At 43.7% G+C, this 16,123-nt stretch overlaps 2 protein-coding genes and 1 long non-coding RNA gene across 5 annotated transcripts in view; 2 read left to right on the top strand and 1 right to left on the bottom strand.

The window, feature by feature from the left end:
* The first annotated feature begins 1,381 nt into the window (after positions 1–1,381).
* On the top strand, positions 1,382–4,371 carry LOC308606944. Its single transcript, XR_014013924.1, has 3 exons — positions 1,382–1,636; positions 1,742–1,833; positions 3,631–4,371. It is a non-coding gene; the product is annotated as an uncharacterized lncRNA (long non-coding RNA).
* A 768-nt stretch (positions 4,372–5,139) lies between these two features.
* PEX12 (peroxisomal biogenesis factor 12) lies at positions 5,140–8,420 on the bottom strand. Its single transcript, XM_081218439.1, has 3 exons — positions 7,716–8,420; positions 6,867–7,420; positions 5,140–6,043 (listed from the first exon to the last, which is right to left on the bottom strand). The coding sequence occupies exons 1-3, from the start codon at positions 7,839–7,841 to the stop codon at positions 5,644–5,646; spliced, it is 1,080 nt and encodes a 359-aa protein (XP_081074565.1). The 5' UTR covers positions 7,842–8,420; the 3' UTR covers positions 5,140–5,643.
* Positions 8,421–8,458: 38 nt separating this feature from the next.
* AP2B1 (adaptor related protein complex 2 subunit beta 1) overlaps positions 8,459–16,123 on the top strand; it is a 123,003-nt gene continuing 115,338 nt past the window's right edge. The window contains exons 1-2 of one of the 3 annotated variants that reach the window (XM_081218432.1): positions 8,465–8,533; positions 13,648–13,872. The gene's annotated coding sequence lies outside the window, so the exon portion shown is untranslated. Of the gene's footprint in view, positions 8,534–13,522; positions 13,873–16,123 lie in introns of those variants that run through there. The other 2 variants (XM_081218433.1, XM_081218434.1) reach the window with 2 other exon arrangements.

Here is a 16,123-nt window from a genome sequence, read left to right as displayed (position 1 = left end):
ACGAACCCGCGTCCCCTGCATCGGCAGGAGGACTCTCAACCACTGCGCCACCAGGGAAGCCCTAAAGTCTATCCTTAGAGTACAATGGAGATCCTTCATAGGTCTGGTACAGAAGACATTCCATTTTTCTCCATTTATTTCCTCATATCTTTCTCCCCATCCCTACCTGACACTCATCACATTCCTCCTGCTGTCCTTCATTTGCCACCTCTCCATTTCTTACTAGCTCTCACCTGGACCATTGCAATCACTTGGCAATAGCTTCCCCTTCTTTCACTCTGCCTTCCTTCAATCTATTTAAAAACACGGTTGCATATTGAGTTTTCAGCTCTGATCACCCATCTCCTCAGACTCTGAAATCTTTAAATCTCCCACTTTCTCCAGAGTAGTCTAAACTACACAGCCAGCAAGCCACTATCTTTAACAAAGTCTTGCCCTGTCTTTCAAATCTCTTATCACCCCCTTTCTTTACGCTAACACTGGTCCTCAAACTTTGGTGTGAATCACAATCTCCCCTGGGGTACTTATTAAAAATAAACACGCCTGGGTTCCAACTCCATTCAAACTTAATGATTCTGTAAGTCTGGATTGTGGGAGTTTGTCGTTTGGTTTTGATGCTGGGGGACATCTATGTTGTTAAGTTTCCTCCTGGTATTTCCAACTCACTGAATTTTGGAAAACACTACACCAGTTTCAACTTTACCTAAATTTGGTAAGCTCCCCTATGCTTTCTCATGTAATTCGGGAGTTAAATTATTCTCTCCCACAATCTCCAAATCCAACGCATCTTTCAAGACCCAGATCAAATGCCACCTCTCCCAGGAAGTCTTTCTTGCTCTCTTTCGCAGTTCTTTGATATTTAGTGGCACCTCTTGCTTATTCAGGAAGCGTCCAAGCCCCTGACAAGCCAATGAGTTTCCCCTGGACGGGGAGAGAGGGACACATTAATCAAAGTCCACCCCAACCCCTAGCCCTCAGGCGGGAATTCGGCGCAAGCACGATACTGTCGGAACACTGAATCGATAGTTCTTCCTGGAAAGCCAGGGCACACACACCCTCTACAGCCCGCCTCAGATGCCCTTCCCCAGTTGTGAAACGAGGCACCAGCAAAATCACTCCGGATGACAGTCTCCCCAAGCTCGGAGATCAGGGATTTGGAGGGCGGGCGGGGACTACTCAGGGTCTTGCTTTCAACTTTGAGTACGCAGCCCGCCACGCCAAGAAGAAACGGCAAAGGCGCGCCTTCCGGCCCGCTCTCCCCACCCCAACCCCGGCGTTCGCCTAGCCCTCCGATTGGCTGCTCCTCGCACCAGCCGAGCCTCAGGGCTGCGGCCCACGTGGTCCACTGGCCGTCGCGGGATTGGTTGCCCGGATCGGGCTGCTGCGGCAGCCGGCGGGGTAGCGAGGTGGAGCAGTGTGGGAAGCCCTAAGCCGGTACCTCTGGGACTGAACGGCGGCGGGTGGGCTGCGGTCAGCCGCTGCAGGCCTGGGCAGGCCTCCTGAGAGTCTAGGGTGTAAGAGTTTTGGGGGGGTTCGGAAAGCGGGCTGCGGACCCCCTGCCTTAGGCTTTGGTTTGAGCCTGGATCCGGCCTTGTGTTTCCCCGGAAGGATGGCGTCTCAGTCTTTCCTGAAGTTGGTGGGGTTTGGATGTTATTATTAGTATTATCAGCAGTAGTATTGTTATTGTTATTATTATCGTTTTGAGGATACACCGTGTATAAGTATTGGTGGTCCTGCGCAGGGCGCCATGCAGAATGCCATGAGTTAGAAGCTGGAGGACGGAGGGCTTAGAGATGCTTGAGGGACGTCCTTAACCTACGTGAAATGTTGGAGGTAAGTCGGCTTTATAAACTGTGCTGACGCTTGTATAATCCAGGCACTTAGGGTTTAGTAGGGAGGGTCGTTCACTGACTGAATTAAACTCTCGCTTATTGAGCCGCCTTCTGTGTCCCAGGCATCATTCTGAGTGTAATGGATGCAAAGGCCAGTAAGAGGAAGTCCTGGTTCTTTAGGAGCTCTGTGTAATGGGGCTGGTGGGAGAGACGGGAGGTGGGGGACGTGAATGGGTGAATAATTGGCGTGTGATGCGTACTGTGGTGGGAAGAAGTGCTGTGGGAGTCAGAGGAGGGGATGACTGAGGGAGTTAGGGACCACTTAACAGAGAAGGTGACGTTTGAACAAGGTTTTAGAACTACAGACTTTCTCCAGATTGAAAGGGGTAGGGAAGGCGCTCCAGACAGTGGAAAGCGTACTGAGGAAGAGAACTAGGAAAGTGTGCCCTCTCTGTGTGGCTGGAGCACACTTGGAGCTCTGCTCACAAGTTTCATGCTTTTAGACAAGGTTATTTAAGTTCTCTTAGCCTGTTTGCCTTTTGTAACGTGTACTTACTTCTGCACAGGTTGATGAGATAAAGGCTCGAGCCTCTAAACAGGCACTTTACTCGTTTCCCTCTCTTTGTGGAATTCAGTTGCTGAATGGAGAACACAGACCATAGCTGTACGTTTTTAACTATGGAGTATCAATCTATTGACATTTATAAATGGCTGAAGGCGGCATGTTGTGTCTCCAGAATTGTTATTTAGATACAGTGCTGAAAAGCTGGAGAGGTTGACATTGTTTGTGATCCTAGTACTTTAGCATAGCATGTCAGCGATAGTAAACTAGGAGGTGTCATTTAGAATAAATAAAATGCAGGCAGCTTTCTCATTCAGAAACTGATCATCCATGTTGTGAATTACCCAGGCTTTGCATTGTTTCCTTTATCTTGCCCATGGCCTGGAGAAAAATGAAGTTAAACCTTGTATTTAGCTGGTAGTGGAAAAATGTAAATCTGGTAATCAGACCTCAGTTTCTCTTTCCAGCATTGCTGTTACTTTGCTATGGACCTTTGTCAAATCCTAGCCTCCCTGGGTCTTGGACTCTTCAGCAGACTCTTGTATAAAATTTTTATGACTATACTTTTCATCTTTGTTGGCAGCAGAATTGTAAATCAAATTGTATGTTAAATGAACTGGAGTTTACTTTATAAAGGATTTTAGGAGAAAATCTTTTCTAAAGATTTTGCTTTAGAGCTAGATTATAAATCCCTTCACAAACATCCCTGAGATTTTATCATGCATGGTGTTTGGACTCACTAAAACAAGAAATGTTTCTGAACTGTAAATGCTTCTCCACTCTACTCTGTATTACAAAAATTTTAAAAAAGCACCTCCAAAACAAAACTTGTTCAAGTTTGCATTTTTGTACAGCAGAGTTGCTTGAGGTGAATAGTAGAAGATCAAATATTGAAAGCCCACAGCTGCAACTTATCTAAAAAGAAGTCTTTTTTTCTCATGGGTAAACCTAAGTTTTCTTGGATGTGAAAATAGGGTGTTGGGCTGCTCTTAGATAATACAAGGAGGTGAAAAGCAATGATGCAATGATGAGTGAAGTATAGTCTGACCTGGTATTGCCATTGCTTCAGTGTTGGCATTGACCAGGGTATGACCCCTTAATCTTCTCTCTGAGCTGATTCTGGTTGTGGTTTTTCCACATTGGTATGTTCTAGCCTATTTGGATACTGGTTTTATTATGTGTAAGAGTGTTTAATATTCTTTTGAATTACTGATACTTTCCTGTTTTTCTTTGTAGGTTGAGGTGAAAAATATGGCTTTGATATCTTCATGGAAAACTGCATTATTTCAATCCTGAATCTGGTTCGGTTCCCTTATTGACTTATTACTATATTAAAAATGTTTATTTAGCAATGATTGTAAAATGAAAGTAATTAACATGTACATGTTTTTTGGGGGGAGACTAAGGGGAAACAGGTGTTCAGCCTAGAAAAACATTTCTCATTGGATTTCCTGTGAAGCCAGTGTGTCTTGGGTTTAACTTTGAAACAAATTTAAAAATTTTAAAATTAAAAAAAAAGTTTACTTAACTATGGTATTTGTTCTGGTAAAACCTTGTGGTTTAATAAGAATTTTTGCAAATATCCACTATACTCTTCTCATGGTATATAAAAGTGTTAATATTTTAAAATCTATAGGATATTCTATTTCAAAATTTAGTTCTATTATCTTAGTGCTATCAGAAAATGTGCTTTGAATTGCTAAAATGAGTTGTATTGGACAACACGTGTCTCAGCAGAGGCACTTAAAAATCATTTTCATCCTTCCTCTTGTAGTAATGATTTTTTTTTTAACCCGTATGTTTTTAACCTGTATGTTTAACCCTGCCAATCCAGTGGCAACTTAAGTGTTTGTGCAGTATTTCACTCAAGATTGAATTCTTGCTGTTGCAGGAGAGGATTTCTCTCCAATATTGGATTAGCAAAAAAAGCAAAATGTTAATACAGAATACCTCAAAAAATCAGAGGTAGGGGCTTCCCTGGTGGCGCAGTGGTTGAGAGTCCGCCTGCTGATGCAGGGGACACGGGTTCGTGCCCCGGTCCGGGAAGATCCCACATGCTGCGGAGCAGCTGGGCCCATGAGCCATGGCCGCTGAGCCTGCGCGTCCGGAGCCTGTGCTCCGCAACGGGAGAGGCCACAGCAGTGAGAGGCCCGCGTACCGCAAAAAAAAAAAAAAAAAAAAAAAAGTCAAAGGTGGCCTGAATGAAAAATCTACTCTAAATACCTCGACTAATCTTTCAGTTTCCACATAATCATGACATGGAACAGCTCTTTGCCAAAAAACATTTATTCTTAAAATTTACTTAAGCGTTTCGTAGAAACTTTAGTAATAGCCAGAATAATTCATGTCAGCTTAGCAAACTCTTAACAGCAAGCAGAAAGAGCTTATGAAAAGATCCTGTCTTTACACAGTCATAGTTAGGGCAGTATTTTACTTCATCTCTTCATTAATAGCTTTGCTTTCACACTGAAGTCTTCAGACTATTCTGTATATACATTCAACCCCTATTTTCCTTTAACCAGTTTCCCAAGGAAGATATGTGTGGTTCACAAAGGGATCTTTAAAAGGTGATAAACTATAGCAAATGTTACTTAACAAATGAGTCTCAGCATATGGAAGGAGAAAGTGTTTCTAAGTAATTCTATAAAAAGCATGTCCGTGGGGGTGTGGGATGAACTGGGAGACTGGGATTGACATGTATACACTGATGTGTATAAAAGCGATAATTAATAAGGACCTGCTGTATTAAAAAATAAATAAAATAAAATAAAAAAAAGCAGGTCCATGTTTCATACTGTTTGCAAACCGATAAAACCTATTCCTCATAGGCAGATAAATGCTTTCCCTTCTCAAAAGGCCTGCTTCCCTTTCACTACCCGCTCTACGAGGTCTAACTTGGGTTTCTCCTGAGAGCTTCTATACCTCTTGTCCTTTAAGGAAGGGGACAGGAAAAGCGTCTGTGCTGAGTACCCTCTTTGATCCCCTTCTCTATGCTGACCCTCACATCCCCTGCCAGTCCTGGTTCTCTCACTCTGACCAGCTTGGTCAACTCTAAGTAGAGGTGTCTAGGGAGCAAGCTAAAAGGTTAAGATCAACTAGTATATCCTTTTAAAGAAACCCATGTGGCTGTTTAAAGTTCATACAATTATTAATTGAGGATGATCAAGCAATGCTATTTACCATGCGGAAAACCAGCCCTCTGGCCTGATAGCGCAGTCATTTCGTTGTGAGACAAGGTGCTAATCCCTTTCAGTTCTCAGGGGAGTACAGTTTGATCAGATGCTGTACTTGTGTTGGATAACCTGTGATGGGACAAGCTTGGTGACTCCTCACGTAATTAAACACACAGCGATAACAAAACACATAGCCAGAGGTGGCGAGAACGGTGTCATTCACCCGGTTTTTACGACACAGTGGGCACACAGTCTTCATTTGGGGCAACAGGGGAGAATCAGAATTGTAGTCTAGATGTACCGGTGGTGGTGGAGTAGGCAGGGCAGTCAATGACTTGATGGTTTCTTGGTTTCCGGATGAATACCACCACTCGAGGAACTGCAGGAAGAATACACCCACCGAAAGGCCAGTAGAGAGGCATGAGGCGGCACCTCCCACAGCTTGCTTCAGAGCGGACTTTATCTTCTCGCCAACGCTGTTTGGAGAACAGAACAAGGAGGCAAAAGGAGAAACTGTTTATTTAGGTACAATCACAGAACAACTAATACGCATGTAATTCTTACACTTTTCATTAGAATCGTTGATTCCGCTTGGGGATTGAATAGTTGCCGGACTGGCGTTTTCTCTTGTAAGTGTCTATTCGAAACAATTCCCTCTTTCTGACCTACCGTATTTTAGGAGTTCTAGGAGCTAAGCTTCGTTTTTAATGACTAGGGCTTTGTTTGCTTTGTGTTTTGAGAAAGAAATTAATGAGCCATTGATTATATAGACCTTTAATGGGGGTGGAAGATAGTATATCCAGAAAAAGAAATAACTCACTTAAAAAACAACTCAGCAGTACTGAGGAATATATTTGAACTTGTCAGAGAACACAGACACTAGGAGTGGGATAGCACCACGGTTAAGAGCAGTCTTTAGAATTGTACTGATCTGGCTTGAATCTCAGCTCTGCCGCCTATTAGCTGTGTGGCCTTGGCAAGGTACTCAACTGTTAGAACTTAGTTTCCTCAACTGTTAAATGGTGCTAATGCATTTATTTCATTGAGCTGTGATGAGGATTGAGATAATATACATAAACACCTAGCACAGGGCCTGGTACATAGCAAGTGTGTGCAAAAATGTAGCCAGTATGATGAGGAAGGTTACCAGGATGGCAATCCTTGTTTTATGGACACAAGAATTTTTCGATGATTTTATGAAATACCCCAAAGTGGGTTGAGGGAGGTAAATTTCATAAAATTGGGATAAGATTTTAGGATTTATTAATCAAATATGTTGGGGAAATGTTAAGGCCTTACCTCCCAGCTGGTTGCTGCATCATGCTGGCTTCGGCTGGTTTGTGCTCCAGAGCTTGTATATCCTGAACTGTAAGTCGACCTAGCCGAACCCCAGCCAGACTCAGCAGTGGTGAGTGATGCTGAGCCTTTCCTAGGATGTATCGAAGCTGCTGTATAAGAAACCAGCCTTCCCAGGCCATGGTAACAAATGGGTAGGCTGCCAAAAAGGCTCTGTAAAATCGTTTCCAGCGGGAAGTAGGGGGATGGATGGAATATTCATCCTCTTCTCTCAGGCTAGAAATCAGCTTCTCCAGCTTCACTTTCAGATAGGGAAGAAGAACCAGGAACATGACTGACTTCCAGAGCTGCTGCTTTGGGAGACCAGCACTGGCCAATCTCTGAAGCTTGTGTGTGTCTCCCATTACGATCCTCTTTAAGCCATAAAAGTTTTCAGAAAACGAGGCGCTGGTTTTAGACAGATAATGTTGCTGGAGCAGAAGGTCGAGCAGGGTGAAGATTTCATCAAACCACTTCCACAAGAAGCCGTAGCGGGCAGGATTTGATTCTGCAAGAACCTAAAGCAAAATAAATCAATGAACTTCATTCCATTACACAGCTACTATGCCTGGTATTTATAGTTCCTTTTTTTCCCTCTGAATTTCGACACTTTTCTTTCTGGGTCTACCTTAACCTCCCTGAAGTGCTGGGTATTCAGTACACATAACAAGAGACTCCATGACCATTAAATCATGTGATGTGCATTATATGCTAATTGGTTATTTCAAAGCTTAGGCCAACAAATAAATTCAGATGACTGGCTTGGTTTTTACCCGGACGTTCCTAAACCTTTTCAGAGAATTAAATCCTTACCTTGACCACATGCTGAAGAGCAGGTCTCACTGCTGTCATTAAACTGTCCTGTGCCACCACCTCAAAGATGGATGGCTGGTCATCCACCGCAGAAGCAGGTGTGATGTGAGCCCCGTGCTCAGCCATAGTTTCGTGTGTGCACTGGGTTTTACTTTGCCCACAAACTCTCTAGTAAGCATGAACTTGCTGGGGGTGCCAGATGGGTGCTGTTTTACAGGAACTGGGCAAAAAAGCCCTCTTCCGGAGGCAGAGGGGAGGGGTCTCAAGTGAAGGTGAAGAATGAAGTCAACGCGGACACCCACGTTAGGGAAGTAGTGTGTGGGAGAGGTGAGTTGATTAATGCTGCACCTCACAGGGAAAAGCGTGACTATGGGGGGGACAGGTACGGCGAAGGAGCGCTGGCCTCTCGAGCGGCAGTCCTGGAGGCGGCCAATCACGGACTCCCAATCCGGAGGGCTCAAAAGCCAGGCGGCTCTGAGGGATCGAAGGTGCCAGTGCAGGCCGGCCCCAACGGCCTGGCTCAGCTGTGGGCTGTGCAATCCCCCCGTCCGCGCCAGTCCTTGCGAGCTGACTCCAGGCGAGGGGCGAGGAACCCGCGACGCCGCGTTTGAAAGGAGGTCTCGGCTTTATGTCAGAAGTCGCAACCGGAAATAGAAGCCGCTTGGAAACCGGTGGCCGTGGAGAGGCGCTCTAGCCCCGAACGCGGCCCCGCGACCGGAACTAGAGAACTCTATGATCTCACAGGGACTTCCGCTTCCGCCCGCAGCTGAAAGTAAAGAAGGCTCCAGCGGGCTCGCTTGGAGAGGAGTTTTCCGCTGGTTGGTTTTACTTTTCTTAGGTGGTTTTGCATCGCTGTCTTGTTGGAAAGCCACAGCTCTGATATCTCTCTACAGAGTCTTTTTGGCAAGGTGTTGGGTCGCCGCACTGACGTCTGGCGCCCGGAGCCAGAGCTCGGCCTGTTGCTGAGGGCCTTGTTCCCTGGGGCGATAGAGATAGAGGCGAGGGGACCCAAGGGAATGTGGAGATGGAAGGCTCACTTTGGTTGCGGCGGGGGTGGTGGCTCACTATTTTTGCCGCTTTCGGGAAGGATTTGAAGCGACAAAGCCGAGATAGAAGCCTTAGCCTTATGGCTGCCAATTATTTAAAAAAAAATTTCCTGGGGCTTCCCTGGTGGCGCAGTGGTTGGGAGTCCGCCTGCCGATGCAGGGGACGCGGGTTCGTGCCCGGGTCCGGGAGGATCCCACATGCCGCGGAGCAGTTGGGCCCGTGAGCCACGGCCGCTGAGCCCGCGTGTCCGGAGCCTGTGCTCCGCAATGGGAGAGGCCACAACAGTGAGAAGTCCGTGTACTGAAAAAAAAAAAAAAAAAAAAAAATTTCCTCCTGTTGTTCAGAATTTGGGACGATTATTTTTCATTCAAGCTGGTAGCTTAATTGTCTTATAGGTTAGGTTAAGTTCAAGCAGAACTCTAGGCACTTGCTACACGAAATGAAAATGGTTCCTACGCTCGAACACGGTAGGATGCGTCATATGAGCGATATGAATACAGTGCTAAAACGGAGTGATGCTGTTGAATTCTAACTAGCATGAATTGGGGAGGCTTGGCAGAGAAGGTACTTTTCATTGTATACCAAAGTTAATGTAATTAGCCTGACGTTTTGCAAACTGCTTTTACATCGTATGCAATTGCCATGAGTAGCTGCAGGTTTACTGAATTTGGATAATAGTTAAAGTTCATCTCCTCTCTCTCCAACCTCTCCCCTCAACCCCTGGGCTAAATAGCTAGAAATAGAAGGTATTATTTGCTTACTTTATACCATAGAGGACGTTATGGTATAAAGATAGTTAATTGTTTCACATAATGAGAACACTCGAACAAGGTTTGGGTTTAGTTGTTTCAATAGGAGAAATAAAATCTTGCAAATTAACCTTAATTGTGGTTCCAAAAAGTGTTTCAGGGCATTCCCTGGCGGTCCAGTGGTTAGGACTCTGTGCTTCCACTGCGGGATGCATGGGTTGGATCCCTGGCCAGGGGAACTAAGATGCTGCATGCAGCGTGGCCAAAAAAAAAAAAAAAAAAAAAGTGTTCTATAGTCTGATTGGATACCTGCTGGAGAAAGTCACATTGATGGAACACTTTACCTTACAGAGTTTTAAGGAGTAGAGATAATGTATCTATATAAAACACCTAGCTTTAGGTTCTTGGTCAGTGGTAGCTCTTACAGAGAGGCTTTTCTTCAGTGAACAGCAAAAAGACAAAGTTGAGAAATAGCATCACCTAAGGCGAGTGGGAAGTTAGTTAAACATTGGTATCAGTTAGGGTTCTTTGGTTACAAGCAACAGAAAACAGGCTAATTTAAACTAAAAAATTTATTAGAAGAATATGGAGTAGCTAGCAAAATAAGGAAAACCAGCTCTGAGGGAACAGGAATTACACAGTCCTACTGGATGTTTCTAGCAAGAATTAGCAAAGTGTCATACAGGCATCGTTGTTGCAATGAATGAGCTTCAACAAATTTCTGTCACTGTACTTATGATTCAGATCCCTATTGACTGACCTTGGTTCAGATTTCATCTCCACTCCCTGTTTCACTCTTAGCCAGAAGAGTGCAAGACACCTTTATAGTCCTTTGAGAATATTCCAAAAGTAAACTGATGTTGTTATGTGAGAAAAAAGGCAGTCAAAAATAACAATGTCAATTATTACAGCCAATACACCTCATCACAAATCCCACTCCCAGGTTTATGGTGTAATAAGTAAGACACAAAAATTGATTGCACTTATGTTAAAAGGTGTGAAGAGCCATCAGATAGGTTAATATGGTGAGTTTAGAGGAGGAGACGATAACAGCTGGGAGAAATGAGGCCGTTCAAACTAGCTTAAACAGAAGCTATATTGGCCTTTGTAACCAAAGGGAAGATCGTTTCTAACCTCACGTTTTATCTCAGCTTCTTTCTGCCAGTTACTTTCTAATACAGTGATGTAACCTGGTATCTCCTGCATCTTATAGCAGGACCAGATGTTCACTGAGAAAGTTTTGTGGATTAGGTGGACCTCAAAAGATGAGTACATTTGGGGAAAGTCACAGTCATGGTGACAGGGTTTTCCAGGCTAAGGGAGCAGCGTGGATTGTATTTGAGGAGGAAATTGTTTGCTTTAAATATAGAGAGGAAAATAGACCAATAATACATAGTCTATACTGTTGACCATAACATAGAGGCTCTTAAATGCTAGTTTTAGTACTTTGCTTGTGGACATTCATTCATTTATTCCTGAATAATTTATTTATTCATTTATTACTGAATACATCCTGTGCGCCAAGCATTATGCTAGGTGCTGGGTAGACAGTAGTAATAAAAACAGACTTGGTATCTGCCCTCATGGAATTTACAGTCTAGTTGGGGAGAGAGATAATAAACAAGTAAAGAAACTAATATATAATTTACAAATGGAATAAGAGGGCTATGATGGGGGTGGCAGTGGGGCCTGGGAGAGAAGAACCTTTTAGACTGGGTAGCCAGGGAGTGCCTTTATGAGATTACAATGAAAATGAGACCTAAATTATAAGCCAGCCAGCCCTGTGTGGAGTTGGGGAAAACGAATATTAGGTAGGAGGAGCGGTAGTTGTGAAGGCCCTAGGATGGGAAAGAGCTTGGCCTATTTGAGAGCTGCAAAAGCTAGCAAGAGGTGAAATGAAGAGGAAATGAGGAGTGACTGAAAAGGATAAAATGATATTAAGAGAGGTAGACAGGAGCCTAACCACTCATAGGCCATGGGCAGGAAACTGGATTTTAGTCAAAGTATAATGGGAGGTCATTGAAGTATTTATACACCGGAGTCATGACCAGGTTTATATTTGTAAGATGACCCCGTAATGGTTATGTGGTTACATTTACTTTGTGAAAATTCATCAAGCTTTATATTTTTGGTGTGCACTTTTTGGAATGTTCGTTTATACTTCAAAAAAAAGTTAAACAAAAATCTGGCTGCTGTATGATTAATGGTTGGGAGGAGAGTTGAGATTTCTAGTAGTTCAGGCAAGAGGTGATGGTGGCTTGGAATAATGAGGTGAATAGAAGGGATTGGATGAATTTGAAATATATTTTGAAGGTAGGATTGACAACTTGGAGATGGAATGAATGTGGCAGTAAAGAGAGAAATCAAGAATGACCCCCAGATTTCTGGCTAGTAATTTCTGGCAGTGTAATTTGTTCAAATAATTGCAATCATAGCAAGTATTTACATAGTCCATACTATGTGCAGGCATAGTTCTAAGTGCTTTACATGCACTAATTCATTTCATCCTTGTAATAATATTATGATTGGATATTAGTATTTCTCCCATTTTATAGATGAGAAAACTAAAGAACAAAGAAATGGGGAAAACTGGGAGAAGGATAGGTTCTGTACAAATTAGGAACTGAGGAGCTGTTGAAAGTTTTTGAACCGGGGAGAGGTATGAATCAAAGATTTTTCTGGTGGCATCTCTTTACAAAATCCACCTCTGTCTTCTGTGGGTTGTACCTGGAACCACATTTTTTAAACACCCCCCCCAATACTCTTATGATTTGCTTAATTTGGGTGGGCCATATGTGCAGATTTACCATCAGTGTGGTTAGCAATTTGGTGGTGAAGTTTGGGGACTAGGTCAAGGCTAGAGATAGATATTTTGGAGTCATATGGGTAGGAAAAATGACTGAACCCATGGTATTGCTAAAGGGTTAGTGTAAAGAAAATGTATGAATATGGAACTTAAAAATAAAATGCTTGCTACTTTCTCCCTCAGATACCATCCTATATCTCTTCTCTTTCAGCCATACTTTCTTATGGAGTTATCTGTTTTCATTTCCTTACCTCCCATTTATCTTCAAACTTCTGCAGCATGGCTTTTGCCTTCATTGTCTCTGCTGATGGTCTCAGCAATGACATCAAAGACCTTTGTGCTGCTAAATCCTTGGACACTTTTCGGCCCTTCCTCCTTTTCTCTATAGCAACTGTTGTTGACCACTGACTCATACATTCATCCATTCAACAAATTTTGGGGAGGGGGCGGCTAGGCCTCAGAGATATAGTATATAGTTCCTATACTTTCATAGAACTCTAAAAACGTCCTAAGTGATTATGACCACCTGCTTTTCCTTCTACCTCTCTACTTCTCAGTCCCCTTTGCACTTTGGTTTCCCAACTTCTGCCTCAGGCTCTCATTCTTCACATTCCTCTTCTTTTTTGGTTAAAGACTTTATTATTACTTAGAGCAGTTTTAGGTGGGAAGGTTTCGTTTTGAGGGGAAGGTACAGAGATATCTAGGTCTTGGTTTCTGAAAGGAACTTACTTTTGTGTAAGCACGCCTATTACATACTGGGCGCCTTACCTACTTGAAGCTTCACAAGCTGGAGAGAGTTATATCACTGGATTTATTTCACAAGTAAGACTAAGGTTGAGGAGACGTTAAGTAACTTTCCTAATCACATTCAGGACAGGGATTCGATCTCAGATGGATTCAAACTCAGAGCTGAGGCCATGTCAACCTCTTTTCCTTGCACCACTCTCCTCCAGTCCCACTGCCCTTGTATGGTCTTGGGCTGCATCACCATTGCCCACATTCCTGAACTGGCCAGGGAAATTAGCTGGGTTTTTTTTTTTCTTTTTTTTTAATAACAAATTTAATCAGTTATACATATACAAATGTTTCCATATCCCCTCCCTTTTGCGTCTCCCTCCCACCCTCCTTAGCTGGGTTTTTTTTGTTTTGTTTTTTTAAGAAAACAGGCTGTTTCACTATCCCTATGTGTAAGTTTTTAGAGAACTCCTGTGCGAGGAAACAAATCCAGGGAATGTCAGCTTAATAGATCCATTCCGATAGTCAGTGAACTTCCTCGGAGGCCCGGACCTCAGGTCGCTTCCCGACTGCGCAAAATTTTTCCGTCTCCAAGGCGACAGAGATGACCGCCTTTCTGGTTCTCCCGCGCGCCTGGATGACGTCACACGGCGAGGCTGTCTGACGTCAGAGTTTCCTGTCCACCATCTTTGTCCCTGGCAAAGTGGGTTTTGCGCAGTGGCTTAGACCTGGAGAAGGAGTCGTGACGTGCAGGAAACCATTACAACACCGCTCGGGCCGTGCTCTCTGGCCGCTGCTGCCACCTCTGCCCTTGCCTCCGGTGAGTTCAGGGCGGCTAACTTTGGGGTGTGTCCCTCTTTCATGGGGAGGGGGGCCAGGCTTGGTTGGAGACGGGCGGAGGAGAGGAATCTTAGGAGCGTGACCGTTGAAGATGGAGTGAGCCGTCGGGTGTGACCGTTGTGAGGAAAAGGGTTGGAGAAAGGGACTCCACCGCTGGAGCGGGGTGAGGGAATCCGCGGGGTGGCAACTGGGAGTTGGGGGGCACTGGGGAAAAGATATGTTCGAAGTGGGGGGTTAGGAGGGCCAGAGGCCAGGGGTGTGGCCCGGTAGAGACTGGAGGCCGAGGGGAGAACCTTCTTCCTGGTTTGGCGTCGTTCAGTGAGAGGCTGGGACGTGTCCAGGTACCAGAAGGGGAAAGGGGTTCCCCCAAAGTTTTGCTCATAGATGGGCAGACCTCGCCCGTCTTCTGTAATTTGAGGTTGAGACACCTCTCTCTCACCTCGTAATGGAGGAACATATCCCTAGAATCTTGACCACCTGGGGAAAGAAGAGGAATTCCTGACATTGGAGAAAGGGAAGAGAAACCTCCAGAATTGACCTGATGTGAGAGGGGGAAGCAGGTGGGAGTAAATCTTAGCCCGGAGTTTTTTCTTTCTGGTCTTAGAAGGAGCGGTCTGGTTTGAGAAAGACTGTAGATTAAGACAGAGGTAAAGAAACTGGAACTTCCTGTTATTCCATATTCTTTGAATCCAAAGAATTGATTCATGCTCTTTGTTTTCAGAGCACTGAAAACACTGCCCATTTGCGGGGCAGACTTTATTTTTAAACTCACCTGGCTGCTTCATTATGAAGCAGTGTAAATAAAGTGTGAATGCTTCATTAAACTTTGACTTTTAAGAAGTGTTTTTTAAATGCCAAACACTGTTATAATCATGTGGTTTAAAAGAGAAAGTAAAAAAAACTCAGTAAGTTTAGAAAAGGAAGAATGACAAAGAAAGTGGTCTCAGTGAGGAACAATTTAAATTATTAATCACCTCCCTGGTATAATGCTGTTGCTTAGCCTCAGGGTACACTTAGAAAGTCATAATAGAAAGCAGCAGATGAAGGAGATGCAGCTGTACAAGAAAACGTGTAACACATTCCAATGATGACTAAGCGTGGTGGTAAGATGAGAACTGTTTGCAGGTATCTTAATAGTTTTAAACTCCCCAAGAAGCAGAAAGTATAGTGTGTTCTGCAAATAGCCTCACTGAAAATTGGGTGGTAAAGTTAATACAAAGCTAACGTTCTGTGACTTAAGAGACTCAAGAAAGGCCAGTTCTTCCATCTTTTCTCTTTCTTCTTTAACACACCCGTTTTTTAAAATATTACGAACCAAGCTGAACAGGGAACAAATTAGGTGGGACGCATTTTCCTTTCTTCCTTCTTTTCTCTCCAGGCGTAAGTTTTCCAGAGTTTATTTCAGTTAAGAATTGGATGTAAAACTTTTGAGCTTTTTTCTCACCGGATAATATTAACAAATTACTTTGTAGTCATTTTTAAATGGAAATTGCAGGTGTGTCTGTTTTAATGAGTTCTCTGCTGTCATTTCTTATGCAATAAATGATACCTGAAGATGCCATTGTCTTTTCATTATTGAAATACCTGATTAGCACCTCTCACCCTTGTAATGAAAGATTGCTGAAATGACCTTTCTGCTTTATAATTTGGTCAACTGTTCACTTTTCCCCTACTAGCACCAACTGTGTAAAGTCCTACTTTATGTGAAGAGGGGATTTAGTGGCCTTGCCAACTCTAATTTAGCTGCCATTTCCCAGAGAGCCATTTGAAATTAAGACCCTATTAATTTTTTTTTGGCCTTATACTCTTTACGGGCACCAGAAGGAGGGAGGAATAGTTGGGAAGGGACTTATACAACCTATATTTAGTAGAAACTAGGTTATGTTAAATCTAGATGTATAATCCTGTACAGGGAGACCTTTTCTGAAATGCAGTGACATCATACTCTGGGCTAGGAAAGTTAGAGTGATTGTGCTTTTGACTGTGGCAGCATTATTTTTTTTTTTTTTAACAATGTCCTGAGGTCATACCTCAGGTCCTCAGAACAGCCGGTGACTTCTCTGGTTTGATCTGGTAAAAAGGTAGTGTGACTTCCAGCTCCATGATGGCTTGGCTTTGCCCTGGGACTCTCCTGAGGAATAAATTCCGCCCCCCCCCCCCCCGCCACAGCTCCCAGAAGGAACTTGATTTTTGAGGCTCTTCAGCAAATACTTGACTTATTCTTTGAACTC

The sequence above is a fragment of the Mesoplodon bidens genome (genome assembly GCF_964165515.1).
Source record: "Mesoplodon bidens genome assembly, chromosome: 19".
NCBI lineage: Eukaryota > Metazoa > Chordata > Mammalia > Artiodactyla > Ziphiidae > Mesoplodon > Mesoplodon bidens.
This window is presented reverse-complemented; position numbering and strand designations above follow the sequence as displayed.